Source organism: Electrophorus electricus, chromosome 5 (assembly GCF_013358815.1).
Source record: "Electrophorus electricus isolate fEleEle1 chromosome 5, fEleEle1.pri, whole genome shotgun sequence".
In the NCBI taxonomy this organism is placed as follows: domain Eukaryota; kingdom Metazoa; phylum Chordata; class Actinopteri; order Gymnotiformes; family Gymnotidae; genus Electrophorus; species Electrophorus electricus.
The window spans coordinates 15828329-15854144 of record NC_049539.1 but is presented as its reverse complement, the minus strand read 5'-3'; the positions used below and the strand labels follow the sequence as shown (position 1 = coordinate 15854144).

The following is a 25816-nucleotide window of genomic DNA, read 5'->3' as shown; positions in this document are numbered from 1 at the left end:
GATTCACAAAGAGGCTGTAGATGGCATTGTTACTGGAGTTTAAGGGAATTTTTAGTGGGCGTGTAGTCGGTTCAACCAATTAGAACTGTAAATCTGAGAAGAGGAGGAACTTGCACATGTTAGGAAGGATATTGCAGTGTCTGAGTGAAGTTCATAGGTTATGGAATTTTAACTATTACAGTTTCTCTAAGAATGCTTATGTTAATATGCATACTATTCTTGACCTAACCATAGTGCCCTTAATTTAAAATGGATTTAACCAAAACTCAGTAATAAAAACTGACAAAATGATCACTTTATTAAAAACTATACATATCCATAAAGAGATACATAATTATAACAATAATGTTTTTCCTTTATGATGCTGCACAAAATGAAATGACAATATTGTGTAGGATGTTGTGATTTGTTTTGATTTTAATAGCATGTTGTTATAAACATGTCATAGGAATGTTCTTTGATTCATTAACTATTTCACTGATTAATTCATTGTCTGGGTTACAGTCCTGATGGAGTGTAACTGATAATTTGTTTTACAGTCAGCAAAAGCATGCACTGCATGCATGAGCACGTAAGGACAAGGTGCACTTAAAAGATTAAAGTGCTTGTTTTTTGTTCAGTGAGGCATGTCTGTAATAAGAACAAAAGCAATGGTGAAAATGGCAAGGTTAGCCAGGTTCATTAGACTTTGGTTTGTGGGACCTTATAAACAAGTTTGCACAAAAGGTAAACACATAGATACGCAAAGAAAGACAAAAGGCTGCACAATATATCACTTGTTAGTCATAATTTTATAACAACAGAAACAAATAGTGTGTGTTGTAAGCATTGTGACCCGGTGTTTGGATCAGAGACATTCCAGGTGAGATCTGTATTTTATATATTTTTCATTCCATTTACATGTAAATAATCTTAATGTTAATAATGCAGTTTTAACCATAACCTTTTAAATATTTAATGATGCTTAAATGTACTGCAAGCAAAGATAATTATAATAATTTCTCTCTCTCTCTCTCTCTCTCTCTCTCTCTCTCTCTCTCTCTCTCTCTCTCTCTCTCTCTCTCTCTCTCTCTCTCTCTCTCTCTCTCTCTTTCTTGTGTGTTTTGGTTCCATCCTGTAGTACATACACAAAAAAGCCTGGGACCTTGAGAGTTCTGCATAGTATCTTAGCTGTTCCCAGCCAGGACTGCACTCTTTTGGATGCAGATCTCAGATGTTGTTCCTGGGATCAGTTGGAGGCTTTCTCCCAGTTTAGAGGTCACAGCTCCTGGTGCTTCAATTACTGTGGGAACCACTGTTGCCTTCACCTTACACATCTTTTCCAGCTCTTCTCGCAGTCCATGGTATTTCTTGAGCTTTTCATATGTTCCTTGGTCCTAATTTCCACTTGGGATTGCAACACTTATCACTACAGTCCTCTTCTGATGTTTGTCTATCACTAATATATCCGGTTGTTTAGGCATTACCATTTTATCAGTCTGTATCTGGAAGTTCCATAAGATCTTAGCTTGGTCATTCTCCACCACCATCAGGGGTGTATCCCACTTTGGCCTGGGAATTGCCAGTCCATATTCAACACATTTCTGTATGCTATGCCAGAAACTTGGTTATGGCATTCCATGTACACTCTGCCTGCTGGCATCTTGCATGCCACTGTTGTGTGCTGGATAGTCTCAGGGACATCTTTGCACAAGTCTGCATCTTGGCTTCTGCCTGGTGTGGTAGATCCCAGTTTCTATTGATCTTGCATTCAGAGCTTGTTCCTGTGCTGCCCTGACTGTGCCTCCGTGCTGTATTTCACAAAAGCCTTTTCCAGTCATTGGTAGAATTTCTCCACATCAGCCACTTCCATTATTTCCCAGTGGTACATACTATCCAGCGGTTTACCCTCCCATGATGGTTCCTATTCCTCCTCACTCCAACCCTGCTTAGGTTTCTGTTGTCTGATGCTCACTAATCCTTGCCCAGCCTCCTTTCACTTAATGTATATTCTTATATTGTTAGGAGATTCCTTGCCTTGATGTCTTCTATCTTGTCCTTTGGCCATCTTATTATGCCAACTTTGGAAGATTGAAGACGTCGATCTGCTGCATTCTGGATAGAGATCTGATGGCTCTTAGAAGAAGACTAGCAAGTAGCAATTTGCTGTCTTTGAGATTACAAGAGAATGCACAAGCACCTGGGCAGCTTCTGTAACATGAGGCGATTCGGTGGAGGATGCATTCACTAAGAAGAATGACAATTATTAGGGACAAATCCAAAATCAGAGACGTTAGAACAGTCCAGGGTCAATAAGCCAACACGGAGAGTAGCAGGGTACAGTAGGAGGGGCCAATCTTGACAGGTTCCTGCAAGAGAAATGGCCGAATCCTTTGTATGTTACAAAGCAGAGATCTGCAAGACAAGGTCAGATTAGAAGCATGAGTTGAGAATGACAACTCGTTGTCCAAAGTTATGCCCAGGCTACTAGCAGCTTCAGATGGTGATACCAGCTTCACATGGTGATTCCATATGCTTCGCCATCACCTGTTTGATTACCTCAATGTACATGCAATCCTCCCAGCACTTGACAGCATACACTATATTGCTTTTTTTTGTGCCAGGGGACACAATCTTGGGGTAGACCAATTTTTGGCATAATGTGATTTAGGGATTGAAAGCAACAGATATGTGGTGTTTGGAAAATATCCATCTCAATTGTTACACTACTCCTGCCACATATGGCATCACCACTGGTTTCAACAATGTCATTCTCCACTCTTCAAACTGCTGAAGAGCTGTTTGGGTATCTTCCCAGCTTCAACTCATGCCTGGTTTGGAGAACCACATTGGCCTAGGGCCTGCCTAATATGAGCTTTCTCTCCTTCCCTAGTTTTCCTCCCCAGTGTCAGTGGAGACACTGCTGGCTTGGTGGAATAGCACCCCGATGACTCCCAGTTTGTGCTCTAGTAGGTGATAGAGTCAAACCTTAAATACTGTGTGTATGTGTTGGCGTATGTTGCATATCAGCTTTCAGTCGTCCCCCTTCTCCAGTCATAATTTTACAATACAGAAAGGCTAACCTGCCATTTTTCATGTCCTCCCAGGTAAAATTGATGCGTCTTACCACTGAGTTGATATGGTCAGTAAAATGTACTTCTTGAGATTTCATTTTAACCCAGGTATCGTCTTGGGTCTTTACAACTAGCTGAGGCTGAAGAATTCACCTAGATGGGTGATGAAATGTTTCTAAATAAATAAACTTGTGTCCAGATAGCCTAAGTCAACCTTCATGGTTTCTTCTACCTGAATTACTGAGTATGCATCAAGGCATTGATCTTATAGCTCGAGATAACAGACTCTCTCCATCTCCTTCACCTTTCTTCAGTTTCTTGTTTTGCTTATGTTTTGACACTTTAATATAATTTATGAAGTGTCCATAGTCACCAGGATCATTTCTGTTGTGAGTAACCTCAAATGCAGCATTTTTTAAATGATTTTTTTTTTACTTTGGGTAACGATGTTGTGTTGTGGTGTAATGCTAAGGTAATATCATGTCATGTTTCAGTGCATGTTTCATTTTTTCTTTTTTTTTGTGATGTTTTGTGTTCACTCTTCTGCCTTAATGTATTTGTGATTTTGCTCAATGAGGTCATGTTCTCAACATTTGTTTGCTTCATCAATAATACTGTGATTTGATCTTCCTCAAAAGCACATGTATATCTATGAGCCAGTATCTCAGAATGGGTATTAAGGTGCTATTATGAGAATTATAACTGAAGAAATACAATTATTGTAAATATTCTAGTTATTCAGATCACACATGAAGATTTCTGTGAGATAAACCAGCAACTAATGTTACACTTTCTGTGGCCTTTAAATTAAGTGCAGTTGGAATGTCAGTGTTTTCCAAAATGAACAAGATTTTCTGATTTGTTACATTAGTTAATGAATTCAAAAACTGTGAAAAACTATAACAGGTTTTAAAGGAAAGTCATGTCATCTGGCTAAATGCTTATACTACCAATCATTCGTTGTAATCTACTCTTGCTATGTTACAACAAATCATAGCAATCAGTATCTTTACCTAAGATGACATTAATCCTTAATGAGACCTAATATTGAATTTTGAGTAAAATGCTGAAATTACATTAAAGGTTGTTATTCTTGAGATTTGTTTTGTCATGACACCAGAGATGTAATAGTTGATGTTATTTCACGGTAGCTTGTTTTGCAACATCTAGAACGGTTCGTTCACAGACAAAATTTTATGAGGGTTATGATTGCTAAAGCTAACTACTGATGAACTCTCCGTCCCTTTGTTTCCGTAATGAACAAATTCTCAAATCTTATCATATTAATTTATCACAGATTTGTCATTGGCTGTGTACCTTTAAGAGTGTTTGTTTATATTGTAGTATTTCCGGTGCTAGTCTGGCGTTTCTGACGTTAGGTCCCTCTGTATAACGTGAGTAACAAATGTTTTCTTGTGGATGGCATGCCAAGCCAAAAACACCCACTTATTTTGTAAACCTATTTGTCTGTGATTGATATTGCGATTTTGCGTGTCCTTAACTGTGTTAAACTGCGCCACTCAGGTAGCTTTAGTCAGCTAAGATAGTTAGCTAGCAAGCTAGGCCAGGGTGTGAGCTGTGGCAAGGGTTAACCATATGGAAATGCATCAGCATAGATTTGTGTGGTAAAAGGCTGACTGTTGTTGTAAGAATAAATAATTTAGAAAGTGCATGACAACGTAATGTTAGATAACTCGCTGTATCTCGATTGTTACTCACCATTCCTCTATAAAAGGTCTATAAACTGGATAGTTTAAATGTTTTAGCTCAAGAAGTGCGCAGTTGAACCTGGCTAGCTAACTGGCAACGTTAGCTATCTTTAGTTAGCACTAGCCAAGTTATCTGGCTTAATGCATGTAGCTTTTGAATGATTTAAAAAGCAAGGAACGTACCTAGCTAGTGGAACCATAAGGATTTTGCTATATTGCTAGTCATCTGCCTCAGCGTCATGTCTTATTTAATAAATTTAGCCTTTTGCATCATAGCTACGTCATGCGCCACTGATTCACAGTACATGGTAGCTTCGTTAAACCGTTAGTCAAAACCACCCTTTCTGTTGTTTACCCTGCTCCAGTGCACATAACATTTTGGTGCGTTAATTAGATTGCTAGCGAATTGTTCTTGGAAACGCCTGTAAATTGATCTTACTTGTTGTTCGGTAGATGTGAACCATTCCATTCATAGTAAGAAAAATTAAGTTTACCTACGTTACTGATTTATTGTATTAGTATTTAGGGGCAAATAGATACTTTGCTCGCATGTAGTTATAATTTCTTGAGTGGCCTAAGACTTTTCACTTCGGTTAAATTTTAATTATATAGCACTTTTCACAACACTCATTTTAATAGCACCTTTACAAGAATCAAAGAAAATGGAGCTTGTAAGAAAGTGTCACATCAGGTTCCATGGAGAGAACGTGGGTGTATGTGTATGTGTATGTATATATGTCTGTATGTCTGTATATATGTATATGTATGTATATGTGTGTGTGTGTGTGTGTGTGTGTATGTATATATGTGTGTGTGTGTGTGTGTGTATATATATATATATATATATATATATATATATATATATATATATATATATATATATATATGGAGTCAGTTATACACTGTTACATACGTGATGTCATCTTTAACAGAATGGCCTCATTTGGCTGGAAGAGAAAAGTGGGCGAGAGGGTTTCTAAGGCAGCAGTGCAGCAGTTTGAAATGGACTCAGAAAAGGTGGAGGATAATGGTCAGATAGAGGGAGTTGATTGGCTGCACGTGATCAAGCGTAGGCGGGAGTTGTTGTTAGAGGACTGCACAGCCAAGAGCAAGAGGTTGAAGGAAGAGGGAGTACTACTGGCTGAAAATGGAAGGTAAGTGTTTGAGCATGTATGCATGTAGGTGTGTTGAAGGGTGTACGTGCATGCATGCACATGCATATTCTTGTGTATTTGTCTACAGTAGATGCTCCTTTAGGCAGATATACATGCAGTACCTGCTGTATTATAAACACATACATTGCACTTCACTGGCTAATGTAGATACACTTGCATGTGCATTTTACAGATGTACAATTACACTGTAACTGTACTGTCATTTGGACTGTAACCCATAGGTTTCCATTCACACTGTCAGCCACCATTTACCCCTCTCACCTCTGCTGGTGTTTTTACATGTGAGAGCATCACTGCTGGGTTGCCACCCAAAAATACTATTCAGCAGTGGTGGTGTGGTCAGATATTTGTCCACAATAAAGCTGTACTTAATGGGAGTATGTGGTGTACGTGTTGAATGTATCTAGTGAAAACTTAGTACTTGAGATATTCAAGTACGGTTTAAATTTCTTTTGAATCTGCAGTTGTGGTTATTTTCTGAATGTACTGGTCCCATGGACTAAATTGGGTCCATTCTCATGTTTTCTACTTTTACTCTTTTTATTTTTGATGATTGGTTTCAGTTATGAACATTTAGGTTGGGTTAACATTTTCAGGTGGTCATGCAACACTTCAGCAGTTCATCTTTGTTTATTGTGTTCCTGGAATAAATGTGTTTCCACAGCATTAGTTTCTAGCATCTTTCTGACAAGAAAGCCATTCCTAATCTCACTCAGTAGTTGTTGGAATCCTTGATATGTCTGTGAAGAAATAAGGGTATTATGCAGTTGGAAACAAACAAACAAGAAAACAGTGTGCTGGTGATTTTGCTGATTTGTTGGCTATTTGGGGACACAAATATGAGGATGGGCAATAGAGGTTCAGTTATGTAAGGTACAGCAGCTTGCTCTGGCAGAGGCTGGGATTGTTTGTTTTTTTGTTTTTTTCTATAATTCACATTGACTTGTGAGCATGATGGTGGGGGGGGTTTGTTTGTTTGGTTTTTTTTACATGGAAGTTACATTTTCATGTACATTTTAAATTTAATTTGAATTGTTGTGACATATAGACCTAGTTCAGTTTTCAATAAAAATTGCATATATTGAGGTTGTTTTGCGTGAGTCCATCAGTGAACAAGTAAACGAACAGCTCTGGAAAAATTTAAAGGTCCCCATATTTTTAAAATGTATTCCAGTAGGATGCCATATTCATGTAGCGATGACAATATCAGGTTTTTTTATTTGGCATAAGTTTAATACCACTAAAGACTTTCCTGGAAAGGGAGGGGGGGGGTGCATGAGCGCACATCCTGAAGACCTTGTGATGGAGGGGAAAACTGCAAAGTCAAATCTGTTTTGGTAATCAGGTTTAGGATATAAAATTAAACTAAGAAAACACAGGTTGCATTCATCCCTCGTGGCTTCTTATCTGTCATTACTTATCCCCATGCCATGGCTTTACCTACTACATAAAAAACAGTTTAAAGTGTTTGAACTAACTGGTTCATGGTGGATCTGGCCTGAGCAGATTCTTTAGGTAATGTGGTGATTTACCGTAGGTAGTCAAAAGATGGTGCTGTTGTTCTTATACTGGACAGAGAGAGTAGGTTTAGAGCATGTAGTTGGTGTTTGGTGTTTGTGCTGGTTTTAGGAATAAGTACACTTTATTTGTAGTGTAAAATGGCATTTAAAAAACTCACATACTCTTGAAGAATGTTGAGATTATCCCCTAGTGAACATAAATACCCTAAAAATGTACCAGGCTGACGCTTTTATTCAAAGCGACTTACAGTTCTGAGTAAGATGCAGCTTGAGTGACTGAGGGTTAAGGGTCAACAGTGGCAAACTGGCAGTGGTGGAGCTTGTACTGGCAACCTTCTGATTACTAGTAAAGTAGCTTAACCACTGAGCTACCACTGCCCACTGGTAGGTGGGACAGTAGAAATCCTGCCAAACATCTACAATTATGGACAGTGCAAATCTTATATTAGGCGGTAAGACATGAAACCAGTACACACATGTATATTTGTTTATGTATATGTTGCATCATTTTATATTTGATGTCAGGGATGCATACATTTAATATACTGGTTTTATGCTCTTCTATTAGTATTTCTATTGTCTGTGCCTAAATTGGAAAAGCTATCCGTATGCCATCAAGCACACTAAAACTGTCATTTCTAGTGTCTTTTAGGATTACCTAAAAGAAATCAAAGTGGACAGTGAGTCTTGCCCTCAGTATAAGCACGGTATCATATATCAAGCAGCCCCCATAAACACTGGCTCTGTTGAATCAGAGCACATGTTGAACAAAAGCAATTAAGTCACAGCCCGCAACTGGTTTGAAAGAGCCAGAGAATGGCTCAGATTTCCTGGAAAGATGGAATTGGGGATGAGGGAATACATGTGATTAACAGAATCCAAACCTGTACGGGAAGTGTTTTGTTCTATATACGTTCTTGTATTGTATTCTTAGTCTTAAAAACTGTATCAATCTGTAACAATTTACTAGATAAATTGTTGGAATTACTTATTTTATTAGTTGGTATGGCATAACAGCAAAAAAGATAGAGCCAGAAGGAAACACGGGCATGAGGGCTCCCTGGAACATCAGCACTATTCCGCTCTGTCAAACTTGAGGACAAAAGAGAGGTGAAGTGACAGCATCATCACATCCCAGTTTACCCTATCTCTCAATTCCCCTGATCCACACCTTTACCTAAAATGGGAAGTATTTAATACAAATATGTTTTCAGCCTAGCTTTAAATATTGAGACTGTGTCTGAGTCTCAAACATTTACAGGATGTTTATTTCATAATGTGGGAGATTTTATAGGAAAAGGCTTTACCCCTTGCAATAGATTTTTATTCTTGGTTCTAGTAAAGAGCCTGCACCTTTTGATCTAAGCAGACGTGGCAGGTCATGATGCACTAGGAGTTTGTAAAGGTACTGTGGAGCAAGACCGTTTGGTGCTTTGTAGGTCATTTAGAAATATTTTATAATCAATATGCATATAGCTAAGATAGGAGTAATGTGATCAAACTTTTCTAGTAAACTATTTCTAGTAAATACTCTGGCTGTTGTTTTGAACTAGCTGGACCTTGTTTTAACTGTTAATGAAGGTGAGATTGGGAGACCATTGAGGTTTATTATGTAATTAAAAAGCAAAGTCCTAACTCTGTGGGCCTAATAGAAGCACTTCTGTTTTGTCAGGATTAAGTGAGAGAATGTTTATCAACAGTCAGTGTGTGAAGTTCTTTATGCCTTCCTCAATCATAGTAAGATGATTTGTCCTCTGGTTTGGTTGAGACATATAACTGTTATCAGTGTAGCAGTGAAGTTTAGCACAGTGTTTATGTATAATGCCATGTAGAGGTAGCATATATAAAGAAAAAAGTAGAGGCTCTAGAATGGATCCTTGTGGGACACATGGCTAACCATGTTTATGCTGAAAAGTCTCCATGTATGTTAACAAACTGATAGCAATCGGCTAGATAAGATTTAAACCAGGAAAGGGCTAGTCCCCAATCCCAACGTTTTCGAGTCTATCTAGTAAAATATTGTGGTCTGTGGTGTCTAATGCTGCACTGAGATCAACCAATATAAGGCAAAGAGGCATAACAGCAGTCAGAAGCCAACAACAGGTCATTAACTACTTTAATTAATTAGTGCTGTCTCTACTATGATGAGGCATAAACTCTGACTAAAAGACTTCATGTATCTGGTTCTGATTCATGTATGAGCTTAGCTGTAGTGTTACAGCTTTTTCTGGGATCTTGGAAATTAATGGAAGGTTTGAGATTGGCCTGTAATTTGACAGCTGACATGGTTTGAGGTTAGATTTTCTGATAAGTCATCTGCTTACTGCTATTTTGAATGATTTAGGTATGTAGCCAATATTCAAGGAAGAGTTTTTATTAAATTTAGTAAAGGTTCAATTACTTCCGGTAGGATTTCCTTAATAAAGAGTGTGGGCAGTGAATATAGTAAGCAAGTGGAAGATTTTGAGTGTTAGATCAGAGATATAACTTCAGGCTCTTGGATGGGTGTAAAGGATTCTAGAGTCTTTTTTGGCTTGGTTGTTCTGATCTCCAGTTAGCTGCCCAGTGTCACATTAATCTTTAATGTGCTTAATTTTCTCATTGGGGAAAAAAAAAATCATGAACTCATTACTACTATGTGATCTGAGCTTTGAAGTCAGTTTTACCCTAGTTAGATGTGCAGTTGTACTAAATAGAAATCTAGAATAATTTTTCCTTCCACGCGAGCTGGAACACAGTTTAGTCCACAGTTTAGTGTGGCAACGTTTACATTCTTTCAACTGTTCTTTTTTTAAACTGTGAATGTGATCATAATACCATGGTACTAATTTTGTCATTTTTAATTTTTTTTTTATTCCTAAGTGGCACAACCTCATTGAGTGTACAGCGAAATACTCATTCTAAGCATTCGGTCATTTGATCAAGTTACGCGGGGTTTGGGGATATCTCGGTCACAAATGATGACAAGTCTGGGAGAGCCACAATAAATCTAGATGCAGTGGCTGACATGATTGTGTGTCTAGTGTGGTAGCAAGGTGAGGTTACTGTATTGTGGCTCATATGTAGTTCAAATGAAATGAGGGAATGGTCCAAGGTGGCATCAGACTCGGATAGTATGACTGTTCTCTATGTCTACATTGTATATCGGTACTAAATTAGTAATTAGATTAGCACTCTTAACTCCTCATATAAGCAATTTAAGAATTAATCTGTTTGTACAAGTTGTTCTTTCATGAGGCCTATAGACACTGATGTGAATTACTACTTTATGCTGTTCACCAGCCCTTGTTTAGTGCTTTTAGTGCCCCTTTTGCAGAATCTTTGTCATGCTAAAGGTGTGAGGATGTTACAGAAATAGACAGAAGGGAAAATGGCCCTTTATATCTTCATGAGAGGTCAGAAGAAAAATGACACCTTTTGTCTAATCACCTACTTATAGTCACTTAAGGACATTTTCAGACTAGAATATTTTCTGGACACAAGTCCGCTTGCTCCGCAAGTTCGATACGTTTGCTCAAGTGTGAAAGCAATTTTCAGGGTACCGAGTGGTTCAGGATACCGATCTCTGGTCCTTCTGAAAACGCTGGACTGGGGTGCAAGCTCTATTGTGGTCCACAGCAAGTGTGGAAGCTATCTGCTCCTGGCACCGCGTGGGGCTGCATGATTGGTTAATTTTGTAATGTGACTGCTTCAACTTTTGTTACTTTCCTTTTCAAGTTTCATGTATTTTCTGAGTAAATAAATGCTTACTATCCAGAAAATGGATTCAGAAAGTTTTTCTCAGGTACCTAACTTTTTTTTTTTTTTTTGCATAGCACTGTAGAGTATATTTTACTGGAAAAAATTAAAAACTGTATATGCCCTCCTTGCACAGTGATTGTTTGTATCCAGACAAAATGTTAAAAAGCAGCAAACTGATGCTTTTTCCTACCACTTTATGAGCCTGCACACAGAAAAGTGAAGTGTGGACTTGTGAAACCAATCTACTGTTCAGATAGAGTTCTTGTGCGTCAAAGCAAACCAGTGAAAAAGAGCTCCTCCCTCAAACAAGCTTACAATCTGTCCTGGGTGCAGACTCGAGTATTTGGAACAAGTGTGAAAATCCCCCAAGTGTAGTTAGCAAGAGAGGTCTCTCTCTCTCTCACACACACACACACACACACACACACACACCAGTCAGCAAAAATGTGAACCTTATTTGCAAATAGAATGGCTAAACTGTAACCAATATTGTGCTCTAGGCTGCTTCCATGAATTTATGACTATGTCCATATATGATACCACAGTTTGTTTGTTCGCTACTGTATCCTGTTGAAGCTGTGTTGTAAAGATCGTAGAGATTAGGTTTGCTTTTTCCACGGTTTCACTTGCGTATTATTACATCCACAGCATGCAGGAAAAGACGCTACTGACTGAGTCACCAGAATATCACATGATCATGTATGCATAAATTGGTTCCACAGGAGCAAATTGCAATTAGTGTAAGACGGAGAGTTGGGTTTCCAGTAACTGACATTTGGCAGAGTTTCAGTCACTTCTCTTCTCTCCACCTGCACATAAATTAGAAAAGTACTCTTTAACTTTTGTTGATTTTTAAGCTTGTCTCAACCAAATTTGATTTTTACATTTCGGCTAATATGACTCAGAGGTCATATGCATATGTTATCTCCATACCTTCCAGTCTGTTATACCAAATGCAAAAATAGGTTGCTCACCCTAAAGTGCTCTTGGGCAATATTTGTGTATTACTGAATACTGAGTGTCTCGGAAAGAAGCTTGTTGCCATTGACGAAGTGTAATTTGGTTTTAAGGTGCATAAGTTAATTGTAATGAGGAAATGATGTGGATCTGGAGAGTAGTGATGATGGTGGCTCAAAGCCTAACAATGTTTCAGAACAAAATCTAGATTTCTGACTGTTGCCAGAAGAAATAAAGGTGTGTGTGTGTGCGTGCGTGCACATTCTGTGTATTACTGTAGTTGGTGTTTTAAGAGAGTGAGATGATGAGAGATGCTTACTTCAAACTGAAGAAATTAATTTCACTTGTTATTAGTCCATGTATATTGGACCTGCTGACTTATGTAGGTGTCCTCATTCAGATCTTGGCCAATTCCTTTGGCATTGTTCTCTACCCTTGGAATGAAGGCATCCTTGAAAGCAGGATACTTTTGTGTAGCACAGCTATACCAGTTTCCAAAGTAAGGAGTATTACTCAAATCAAAATATTTTCCCAAGTTTTACATTGTTGAAATTGTCACACAAGTATATAAATATGACTTGAATCAGATATGAAATTATCATAGCAGCTGTTGCTGCTGTAATTTGAAAGTAAATTGGGACAGTATTGGGATGTGCATCATGCTTTTACGTGCCTTTTCATCATGCTGTTTTGTTTGCTATTGGTGTATATACACATAAAATGGCAAATAAAACAGCAATAGAATTTTTTGTTCATATGCATATTTTCTCAGAATTGGCTTCTTAAGAACACTTTTTTTTTTTTTTTTTTTTTTTTTTTTTTTTTAAAAATTTGTTTTAGTGCAGATTGGGTGTATAAGAAGTGTAAGAGTGATAGCATTACACCTGAATTAAACCCAAGGCACAAACACCTTTTGAACCTGCTTCATTGTACACCCTGTGAATTCAAAACTTTCTGCATGCTTTTAATGGTATATCCACTCAAATCTGTGTGTGTAATATATAATCTTTACTGATCATTCGCAACAATAAAACCACTGACCGCTGACGTGAATAACGTTTGTTTATCTAGTTACAGTGGCATCTGTCATGGGATGTGATATATTAGGCAGCAAGTGAAGTCACTACTTGAAGTTAATGTTAGAAAAAGGAAAAATCAGTTTCCCTATTTGACACGGGCCAAATTGTGATAGCCAAATGACTGGTTGTAATATTGAGAGGAGAGCAGGACTTGGTTGCAAGTTGATATATTTATTTAAAAGAACAAGCTAGAAAAAAAAGTATCCAGTAATGGAGAAAACAAATCACTATAGAACTTTAGTATTACAACGGACACTGAACAGACATGCATGAAATGCCAATTCTAAGAGATAAACAATAATTGACACCTACAATGGAAAACACAAGTTATAAATACACAGTCATCCAAAAACAAGATACAGGTGGGATCATGGATGTGTGGAGACGCACATAACTAGAAATGAAGGTGTTAATGAGCACAGACCACAAAAGAGTGCATGGAGCTAGTTGGAGTGGAAACCACAATATCAGAGGAGGGGAAACCCTGACAGACTGGTTCCCATTTTGAAGTGGTTAGGACCTACCAAAAGTGATCCAATGAAGGACAACTGGTAAATTGAAAACAGGGTCATGGGTGCCCAAGGCTCACTGTGTATGAGGAGCAAAGATTAGCTTGTCTGGTCCAATCCCACAGAAGAGATGCTATAGCGCAGACTGCTGAAAAAGTTAATGCTGGCTATGATGGAAAGGTTTCAGGACATATTGCATTGCAGCTTGCCCATGCTGATGTCCACGTCTAAAAGCACCTAGTCTGAGAAGAGACAGTACCAGGATGCATTATGCAGAGAAGTCGTCTTGTTTTTGTTTTTTTTCCACAATATTTGAGTGTGTCTGTGAGAACCTTTTGCCCATTCAGTCAAAAGAGCATTTGTGAAGTCAGGCGCTTGTGTTGGATGAAAAGACCTGGCTTGCAGTTGACATGCCAAATCATCCTAAACATGTTCAGTGGGGTTAAGGTCAGTGCACTGCGCATGCCTTCTGGAGTTCCTCCACATCGAAGTCGTCAATCCATGTCTTTATTGACCTCACTTTGTGCACATGGGCACAGTCATGTGAGGACAGGAAGCTCTTCCCCAGTCGTTATTATGTTCAAAGCATATGCCTGTCCAAAATGTCTTTGTATGCTTTGTCGCATTAACGGCCCCAGACCAGGGATCACACAATCTCTAGCCTGATGTCCTGTGGCAGTCAAGTTTTCAAATTGGTCTACCAAAGTATAACACCACCCTGCTAGATGGGCTATCAGAAATAATCAATTTGACAAGACAAATTATTTAAATTGTATAATATTTAAATAATTTCCTATTGCAATTGTGTAAATATAATTTTATCCTCATCATAGTGAAAATAATAATAATAATAATAATAAGAAGAATTTTATTATTATTATTATTATTATTATTGTCATAGTGCCATATGTTAGTTTGGCAACCCTGTACTTCTCTCAAAAGTATGGTTGTTTCATCTGTGAATTTTTGTTTGTGCTGCCGTTCCTCCATGTTTGCTGCCATCATTGTCACTGTGTCGCTGGCTCACATTCAGCTTTCAGATGGAATGAGAGGGATTAACTTGATTGGATATTGCAGTGGTACACCTAACCGCTGTGGGTCATGTATCCAGTCAAACCAACCTTTCTTTCTAAATGAACCACTTTGTAAAGGATTAGTGTGTATGTGCCAGTCAATAACATGGTAAACAACATTTCTACCATGACCATATGTGCCTTTGGCTTATTTCTGCATTTTGTCCACAAAAATGGAGCCCTATGCATGCTCCTTGGGTTTCGAACCCATTACCTTAGCATTGCTAGCATCTTGCTCTACCTGCATTAACAGGTACTGTTTTCAGATGATTAATGGAGTTTACTTGAACTCCATTATTCATTTGGCATGTACATTTATACAATGTTGAGTATACATTAAATAGACATTGTTGCATACAAAATGCACATCTATCACTACTTTAAAAATAAAGATAATTTCAGAACAAAGTTGCTACTGCGTTTTGTCATTTACATGTACACTGCAATGTAGTATATCTTTATTGTGAGTATTAGGTTCAGAACATAATCTGAATTTCATATTGACACATACCTACCATCAAGTGGTGTATAAAATGTTGGTTTGTAATTGATTTAAGGTTGTGTGGTGATATTAAGTAACATTTGTAACAGGTGACCTTAACAGAGGCTTAGTGCTTTTATGTAAGCAAAGATCCCTTTTCATGTGTTAGCATGTTTGAGTATAAAAGAAGGAATCTGTGTCTGTGTCTTTCTTGTAAATGTTCGGCAGTATATAAAACCTGTTTTTGTGGGTTTCCCTCAGACATTGGGAGGCGATCAAGAAATGGGATGAAGCAATTCAGATGAATGCAGAAGAGGCCACCCTTTATGAAATGAAGTCACAGGTTTGACTACATTCTAAATACTTACAACCCTTTAATATGAAGTATGATCAGCTAGGCTTGATTTTATGAATAATTCTCTGTGTAAATGCTGATTTGGTAGGACACATCTAAGTGTCCTTGGCTTCGTTTAAAGGTGCTATATACATTTAACTTCATTCATTCATTCATTCTAGCTAAGCTCATTCTCTTGCTTTCTTCCAGAACAGCTATAAGCATGCTCTCTGTCTGTCTTCATATGCTGTCACTCCCTTTGTGGCTTCCAGTAAACTAACTCTCTCCCTCCCTCGCTCGCTCTCTCTCTCTCTCTCTCTCTCTCTCTCTCTCTCTCTCTCTCTCTCTCTCTCTCTCTCTCTCTCTCTCTCTCTCTCTCTCTCTCTCATACTCTCACCCCTGCTTACTTTTTCTCTGCCAAAATGATTAGCCCACTATCCCTGGATATGCTAAGCGTTTGGCAATGCTATTAAAACACTTGTTAAATTACTGGCGCAGTGGTAGCTCAGTGGTTAAGATAGTTGTAATCTGAAGGTTGCCAGTTGAAGCCAGGTTGCCACTTGCCCCTGAGCAAGACCCTTAACCCTCATTTGCTCAAGTTGTATTCAGTCATAATTGTAAGTTGCTTAGGATAAGTGTTGGCTAAATGCCATAAATATAAATGTACTGGGATGTACATCTTTGCAGCAGGAGCAATATAGTTGGTAACAAGTATATGCCTAAGGTTGATACTGGTTTGATTTACTATGGATACTGTGCATCAGTCACCAAATCAGTTTATTTGTATGTTTTGTTTTTATTACATCTGTTGGTCATTAACAGCAAATGCATCAAAGAGACAGCCAGTGCACACCCATCAGAGGTGCAGAGAGAAAAGATCATCTGTCTACCTCTGTCCTTTACCTGTCTACCTTCTATTTTTCTATTATTTCTATTTTCTCTCTTTCACTTTCATGTTTTCTTTCTTCTGCTGACAGATCACATGTGAATGGCATGTGAGGCATGCTGTGGCGACTTTTTTTTTTTTTTTTTTTTTTTTTTTTTTTTTTTTATGCTTTTGGTATGGTAAATGCATGCTGATTTACTTCATGTATTGCTCTCATTTTGCCATCTATGATCTTATCAGTAAGTTAAAACATTTTCAGGAAAGGCTCTTGATCCCAGATTCCCAGAACAAAGTTTGTAAGGACAGCCCCATATGAGTCTATTCAGCTGAATTGTAACCACAGTAGTCTGGATTGCTCCCAGGAAGTACTGGAATAGGGATTAAAAGCAACATTTTTAAAGATATTTCATTGTAATTCATGTATAATTTTATAACTTCAGGTATTAACATTTGAATTTATTTTGGTTAGGATAGTATTGAAAAAATGAAATTGCCTCCCTGTCAGTGATGGAACTGATTTTAGTGCTGTTCAAGTCTTTACAGGTGAGGGCAATGAACTGCATGGTACTGAGAATTGTCAAGGAAACTTGACAAGCTTCAGAGGTTTATTTGCAAATTCCAAAACACATGTAATTCAGGCATATAATTCAGTTAATCCTTTTTATGCATTACTGCTATTTTTCTTGACAAGCTTGATATTTTCCTAAGCAAAAGGTATGTATTGTCTGGTGATTTTGTCCAGTTGGACATGTTTGATATAATGAATCTGCATTCCAAGAAATTCAGTAAACCAACCATCCATCCATTGAGGGAGCCGATGTGGGAGAGTTTAAGTCTCAGTGTACGGAAGTAATAGTCATACTGGTTCTGATATTAGTGTCTTGTTTTGGCTGCTTATGGGGAGAAAATAAACCTCTGCAAAAGAGCAGGCTTCATGGGGCTAACCTGGGGAAATGGTACTACTAGAAATAAAGGAATATGAGCTCAGCAAGATGTGAAAAATAGAGTTCTGACAGATTGTTGCAATATTTGCTCTAACTAATCAATAGCTAATGAACAATTAAAAGCCTGAGGGCAGTAAAGCTCATTTTTCTAAAGTACTGCTTTTAAATTAACAGTTTTGTCTTTCTGTTTAAACCTAGATGACTTGCATAGTCATTCCTTTCATTTAATATGTGCATCATTGCCCAACAGTGTAGTGTTCCCTATGTGTGATTCTAAAACAATTTGTTACATGACACAAAAAGAATGTTGCAATTCTAAATACAGCTGACCACTGAAGGACTTAACTGAGGAAGTTTCAGTTGTGACCATGTGTAAACTCTACTCAAAGAAATTCTTTATAGACAGTTTTGTTCTTTGTTCTAGTCTTTGAATTCTGGCCTGTAAACTTGTAGGTGCTGACAATTCTTCAGGAGGTATTCCCTGCAGTGCAGGCAGCAGAAACTGCAGTCAGACTCCGCCCGAACTGGTGGGAGGCATGGCAGACTTTGGGCCGTGCCCAGCTAAGCCTTGGTGAGGTGGAGCTGGTAAGTATTCGTATCCTCAAGAAGTGTGTGTGTGTGTGTGTGTGTGTGTGTGTGTGTGTGTGTGTGTGTGTGTGTGTGTGTGTGTGTGTGTGTGTGTGTGTGTGTGTGTGTGTGTGTGTGTGTGTGTGTGTGTGTGTGTGTGTGTGTAAACCTTAAACATTTAGATTTAATCATAGTCTTTGGTATAACTGTCTGAAGTTAATAGTTAATTTGCTTGTTGTGCATTTTCATATGTAGATGTAATGGTGAAGCTTCCCTTAAATACTTGGATTGTGGGGTTTGTATTCACTTGTTTCTGCATATAGAAACATTTTGAACATTTACATATTGAACATTTGAACATGTGCTAATCTTTAAACTCCAGGATGTGCAGGGTACATTTTTATAATGATACATGGGTGTATTTTGTGTTTGTGCAGACATGCATGTCGACACCCCACTCACCTCCACCAATACTCAAGTTTTAAGGCATGCTAATGCCAAGAGTTGCATGGTTGAAGTGTTGTACATGCACAAACAGAAAAGCATTCCATCTCCCTCCCCTGAAGCTCTGTTAGGTGTTCAATTTTGAAGTCAGCGTGTCAAGTCAAGTCGAAATGTTTTATGTGTCTGCCTATTTGCGGTTCCTCTTTTTTCCCCCCTTTCTTTCTTAAATGTACTGCTGCAGTACTTTAGTTCACTGGCAGCAGTATTAATGGAAGAAAATGGCAATGAAATAGCAATGCTAATATTAACAGTCATGTCCAAACTTGTGCAGCAGAACCTTTGTAGAGAAAGTGTTAATATTGGGAATCTATCAGAATATATAAACTTAATGACTTGATGTTTTTCCAAACCAAATTTTGTTTTAATTCTGCTGATTAGTTTTTTAGGGAACCCGTAGCACACAACAAAAACTAAACTAATCTTTATTACTCAACTTTTTTTTTTTTTTAGTTCATGAACCACCCAGCATTAAAACTTTTGAATGACTCAGTTACCACCAACTGCGTGTGAGTACATGTCTGTTAAACCTAACCAGTAACACTGTAAAAATGGGGCAGAGACTCATAGTTGATATTAGGGGTGCCTAGTTTGGGGGGGGGGGGGGTGTAAGTTTAAAGTCCTGGGCACGTCATTTTCTGCACACTCTTTGGTTTTCCTTAGTGAGATACCTGATACTTGGCTAAATATCCGGCTACTTATCCAGAAAAGAAAGAAGCCCTGCTCCCTAGCCTTTCATTGATTTAAGTAAGAGTTAAACCATCATGTCAGTGAAAATGACGTTTATGTTTTCTGGTAAACCTATTGTGGTTTATTATGAATTATTTCTCATGACTCTCAAGATGTGATACCTAATCTAGTGTTTCTATACAAGATCTTAATCCATCTTCTGTTGAATGCAAAGTGTACTGGCCACTTTGAACATTTCTACATGATTTATACAGGTGACATGCATGAAACACTTCTGCCTGTACTTTAGAAAGTCTCTGGCTCTCCATCTGTAAACGTGATTGAGCTCTTTAGAGTAAACTTGAAACCTCCCTTTTACAAGACAAACCATGAGCCCAGCTGAGTAAACGGCTTACTTTTCTGTCAGCACAGTGTTTGCTCATTTGAGAAATGTATGGTGAAGTGAGGTTAACTGGTAGAGAGCAGGTTATTTTAGAAATGTTTTCTACATTTTGTTTAGTGCTATTGATGGAATGTGTGAAAAGCTCTCATTATAAAGCTTCATAATACAGCTTTTTTTTAACTGACCATTAGTAAAATTTCAGGGGATAATTTGACTTGTTCACATATGTTTTATCCACACTTCCACATCACTCAGCATATACTGGGATGCTTATCTGGTCCCACATATCGTGTGTGTGCGCGTGCGCGTGTGCGTGTGCGTGTGCGTGTGTGCGTGTGCGTGTGTGCGTGTGTGCGTGCGTGTGTGCGTGCGTGTGTGCGTGTGTGTGTGCGCGTGTGTGTGCGCGTGTGTGTGCGCGTGTGTGTGCGCGTGTGTGTGCGCGTGTGTGTGCGCGTGTGCGTGTGTGCGTGCGTGCGTGTGCGTGCGTGTGTGCGCGCGCGCGCGTGTGTGCGTGCGCGTGCGCGTGTGTCAGAGTGCAGATCTAGGATAAGATCTCCAGATCCGTATAATCAAAAAATGATTATAGGTTTCTAATATGGTGTCTAAGAATTACAGACAACTAAAAGATGCTATGTGCTGCTCTAAAGCTTGGTTTGACCTCTCCAACATGACAGATTTTAAGGCCAAATAGTTTTAGGATGGTCTTTATTTAAATGTGTATAGAATGATTATGGACTGAGACAATTTATATTTGCAATGCATAGTTATTAAATGCATTCATTCAAATCATATGCAAGGAAAAAGCAAAGGTACTAAAACCTTTAATTCAAAACAACATTGTACTCAGGTGACATGAGTATTAGAAACAATTAAAAACAAAGAGCTTTAAAAATGAAAGCCATGAATATCAGTTAATTTTGCAGGTAATAAGTGAAGTGAAACAAGTATAGGGGAAAATAAAATCTTACAGTGAGGAACATGACTGTACTAAATATAGATGAGATGGATGGGACTGCGTAAGGCTGTTTCATGGTCTTTAGTGGAGATGAAGGATTTTAATTTAGCTATGGTCTGTAGTTGGAAGAAGCATATTTTCTTAAGTGTTACTTTCTTAAATTTCAATGCACTAAGTTGAATTCGAAAATTTGTAGGCAGAGGTCCTATCTTGTCCTTTACACTGTTTGTAGAGTCTGGAGATCCAAAAAAGTTTTTTTTCTTCATTTAACTGAAAAAATTGACACCCAATGTTTTACATTTATGAGTTAAAGATGGCACTTGGTGTGCTGTCATAACTAGGTTTTACTGGTAGGGATAGTCATGTATCGTCTGCATAAATGCAGTATAAGAGATTATATGTCTGGAAAATGGAACCGAGAGGGGGGATATAACGGGTATAAGAGGGTCCAAGATGGAACCATGGGTGATTTAATGTTTGAGAGGAGGAGAAACAACAAACCTTTCATAGAAGTCATTTACTTAATCTGTGAGGTTAAAGATATTATTTGGAAGGGACAAGGAATTTTGTTTTTTTAATTTTATAATTTGTCATTTGCTTAAGATTCTTCCATGTTGATGTGGAGTTTCTGGGTCAGAATTGTTGTTCCAGTGTTGTTGCATAGTTGGACTTTTCTTATTGCAGCATGCAACTTGTATTTGGCTGCTTTGTATTGATCCCTGTCTCCTTTTTGTGTGGTCATTACTTTTCTGTGTAGGATGTGAAATTCTTTGGAGAACCAGGGTTTTTCAGACATGGAATGTCACTGTTTTGATAGGGGTGCACATTTCCTTGCAGAGCTTGATGTATATGACATCACTGTATCAGTGAGTTTGAAGCAGTCATAAGCGCTGCTAAATATATTCCAGTTACGTGCATTTGAAGCACTCATGAAGCATTTCAGTAGCATCAGTGGACTAGGACCTGACAGATTTGAATGTTTTCTTGATGGAAGTAAACTTTTGTCTGTATTTTGGGATGAGGAGTAATACAGCATTGTCAGACTTACCCAGTGAACCCCTCAGGAATGCACAGCAAACATGCAGAATTGAGATGTAGCAGTGATCCAATGCTTTATTTTCTCTGCTATGGAAAGTGACTTTATGCTTGTAGTTGGGGAGTTTGAGGCACAGGTTTATTAGTGTTGGATCCTGGTGGATCGAATACACCAACTAATACAACTGAAGCAAGTTTTCTCAGAAGTAACATGCACTGCATTTCAAACTGATGCTTTAATTTCCTGAGATTAGTAGCAATGAAGAATTGTTGAGTGGTAACTAGGGAGGCTACTGCCTTATCAGGAATTCATTGAAGGAGCCATAAACTGAAGCCTGAGCAATCTGCATAGTCTCTGTTCTTTTGGTTTTTTATGTTATTAAAGCAAGAGCTTATCCATTTGATTCTTGAGGGTTTACACACTAGATAAGATCAGTCTTCTGAACCTGGAGAGCAATCTAGTTCTCCCTGTGCTAGGTGTAACCTCTGGAATGTTGGCAGATAGTCCCAAATCTCCAAGTGTAGTTAGTCTTCCTGATGTACAACAACTCATCATGGCTTTATTTCCATAGACCTGATACTTTTCTGACAGACATCACAGACAATAGAGAGCAGCAGAGCAGGTGCCAGGACAGGCCTCATGCCAGACCTCATGGCTGCCATCTTGGCCGTAAATGTTTCTGCAGCTGTCAACAAAGGCTGAATCATTAGAAAGGTTAAAATCATAGCTGTTTAATATAAACATTGCTGTGGTTCATGAAACGGTGTATAATACTTTAAAAATATTATGTAGATATTTAATTATAATATTTAATAAGATTTTTTTTAAAAACTGCATGATTGTGAAAAGCTGTTCTATGCAATTCTTGTTATTCTGTGATTGCATACAATGTGTCATTTGTTTGTTGTCCGTTTCATCTTGCATCAATCTTTTACTCAAATAAGCATGAAAGTGAGACAGGCTAGCTCCATCTGGGAGAAAATCGGAATTCCTTTACAAATACCTTTAGACCATGTGTTGGTATTTAAAAACAGATGACAACTGAAATGCAAAGACAGCATATGCTAGCAAAGGTTTTATGACCAATAAAAGTCATCCCAGGAAGGATAACAATGTCAGAATGGTAAGGGCTTAAAACAGTCTCTGCAAATATGCACGTGTTGGAGGTTATCAAACCCCAAGAGCCATTCTTACAGCACCAGATGTTGTGTAACAGTCTGATGACATAAGTGACTGACTTTGCACAGTCATCAAGCAGGATTTCAAGACTGATCTCTCCATCCTAAGAAACAGAGTAGGAATACTGTCCAGAACATAAAATGGTTTGACAAACATCTGTGTATGTGGGATGAGCAGAAGTATAAATGTAAGGCTAGGAATAAGTTTAGGAAACTGTTCTTACAAAAAAAAAAAAAAAAAAAAGGATTTTCTTTTAAGTTTACCCTCCTGCTGGGATGGTTTTGAGCACATGTCTATATTGTATGTGGTTATGTCCATTCTAGGCTGTGCGGTCCTTCCAGGTGGCAGTGCACTTGAACCCACTGGAGCGCACTCTGTGGGAGGAGGACCTGAGCTGGGCATTGCGCCTTCAGGATCAGAAGTGCACTGCCCAGCGGAAGGCCGCAGAGGAAGATGAGGCTCGGCGGCTCATTGACGAAGCCCCTGAACTGCAGCGAGACTATGAAGACTTTGAGAGTGACGATGTTATCAACGCCTGCACAGCTGTGGCAGAGCGCCAGAAAAGATATGAAAACTTGAAGAGAATGACTGTTGTTGTGAACACACAGGGTGTTGCCACAGAAGTTGCAGTTGGAGGAGATAACTGTCATGCTTCAAATAGTGTTTTAGTAAAAGCAAGAGTATTGTAAGAAGTGTGGATTATTTTTCTTTTTTGTGGGGGGGGTGATATTTTTAAATGGCATGCAAGGAATTATTACCTCATAGAAGGTAATATTTGGTTTATTGCTTTTTGTGGTTTCTTGTACAGTGCGCTGAAAATCTATGATGCTGATTGTAGTATATTATCCCCCTACACTGTATCGACTTTACCCTACCAAATATTTTAATAAAACCTTTTGTTCATCCAGGCCTTCATCTACCATTCAGAACAGATAAACATTTTATACCTGGATGTCCAAATCGGTGTGTACATTTTAAAAATCAGTATGTCTGTTCGTTCATTAATATGTCCATATGTAATATGTTCATACAATGGTAATTGAAGTAAACACAAGAATGCTATTGAGGGCTCTGTTTCTGACATACCAAAAGACTTTTTATTTAGCCTTGTTTGTTCTTCTCCTGCTTCTCCTGAGACAGATTAGGCCAGGAATGTCGTCATTCTCATCTCACTCTCTAGAGGCTCCGTTTAACTTGAGATCTCATGTGGGAAGATAGTGCTGTTAACAGTATGTATTACCTTGCCAGGGCTGAACGGGAACAGCAGCATGCACACATAGACACATTGATTGCCAACAGCCGAGGAGAAACTTGAGCTCCATAATCTTATTCGGTGTGTAGGATTTCAGTGTAGAGGTAACTTGTAGAATGTGCATATTACATTAGTTGACTCATCTTCTGAGGGTTATAGTATCACTAATGGATATAAAGCGGAGAGGTGTTTCAGGACAAAGCCACAAGCAGTACTTTCAGTACGTAGAATGGGGTGATGTCAGTTGTAGTAGATGATCTTTAGAGTTCTTTGATCCATTTTCTGAAGCCATTCCTATTCTAACCAGCTTTCAAGTCGTGAAATGAATGCTGGTATCTACTGACCACAGACTGGCTATTTTGGCATTTACCTTTCCAAGAATGCCATGAATTGAATAACTTCATATAATCTGGACTGTATTCTTGCAAACATTCCATGGGATTTCTTTGAAATCTAAAACACTTTCAGTATTTACATTTTTCTTGCTTTTCTTTTCAGGAAAACATTTACGTCTTCTACATAAAAATAAATTATACCTAAAAGCCAACTCCACAATTTATGATCATTATGAATAGCGTGAGTCTCAAAATTCACTAGTTTAGTTGAAGTTTGGTGCTGGGAGGATTTTTCAACAGAAAAAACATTAAACATGTCACACAGTAGGAAACCTTTTCAACAGATTGTCAAAAAGTACTACCAGTAACAATGATTTATGCATTTGTAACAACAAAAATATTTGTTTAAAATGTTTTCTTTAATAAATATTAATATGTTAATGAAAAAAGAAGGGGTCTTTGGAGCAAGCTCAGAACTTTGGGCCATATTATGTTGCAGTTTGTATACACTTTACAAATATGCACTGTGAATGTGCGAGTGGATGTGTTCTAATGCAAATTATTTACATAGGTGATAATTATTTCCCCCTTATATTTGTTGGAATACATCCTGAATCTACCCTGCTAGTCCAGTGTGATGCTTCATTTACAAAAGTTGTTATTCTTCAGCAACCCTAATGTCTGCAATATTACAGCCAGAGGCTTCATAAATCTAATAGCCTTAATGTAGCACCTGCAGGGCCTGCTGCAAGCCACCAGCAGTCCTCTGTCTCCTGTTGATCTGCACTAATTGTTCCTTATTCAGAATGAATGAGGAGCATCTATTTTGTTTTATTAATCATCATTTAGAGCTATATTGTGATGCAGTGGGGCAACATTTCACTGATGATAACTTAGGATTGCAGGTGGCAACGCTTATGTGTACCAAACATGATTCATACTGTAAGGGAGTTTAACAGATTTCCGCTTGATATCTAATAGAATTACAGAAAACCTACTGTGGGCATATCTGCTCACACACAAGAATCATCTTTGGTTTGGTTCTAGATGTATGATTTTTTTTTCCTCACTGAGTTGGGGGCAATACACCATGTGAACAATTATTAGGCAAGTTGTGTCAATCCAAAAATGTTAAACCTCAAACCTGAATATTCAAGCAAGTAAAAGTGAGGTTTTGGCTTTCTATGTCTGCGTAATTATTGGGCAACTAAATGAAAAATAGAAGATTTCCCATCTCACTTATTTATTTTTATCTGTTAAAGTAAGAATAATAAACAAATGACTCAATTTACAAATAAACATTTCTGACATTTAAAAAAAATCTCCAATATATCCACCCTTCCTTTCAATCTTTTTTGGCCCATTTTCCCTAAGGAAAAGAAGCTGCCTAATAATTATGCACACCTTAATTTCCTTAGGCCACACCCTTCCTCTTTACACAAATACACATCACCTGTT

At 38.1% G+C, this 25816-nt stretch overlaps 1 protein-coding gene across 2 annotated transcripts; it reads left to right on the top strand.

The window, feature by feature from the left end:
* The first annotated feature begins 4371 nt into the window (after positions 1-4371).
* On the top strand, positions 4372-23833 carry ttc33 (tetratricopeptide repeat domain 33). Of its 2 annotated transcripts, none has more exons than XM_027007952.2 (5): positions 4372-4447; positions 5695-5916; positions 15559-15640; positions 17915-18046; positions 23095-23833. In XM_027007952.2, the coding sequence occupies exons 2-5, from the start codon at positions 5696-5698 to the stop codon at positions 23458-23460; spliced, it is 801 nt and encodes a 266-aa protein (XP_026863753.1). In that variant the 5' UTR covers positions 4372-4447; position 5695; the 3' UTR covers positions 23461-23833. The 2 variants fall into 2 exon arrangements, with proteins under 2 accessions (XP_026863753.1, XP_026863752.1); XM_027007951.2 differs by lacking the exon at positions 4372-4447 and adding an exon at positions 4979-5469.
* The last annotated feature ends 1983 nt before the right edge of the window (positions 23834-25816 follow it).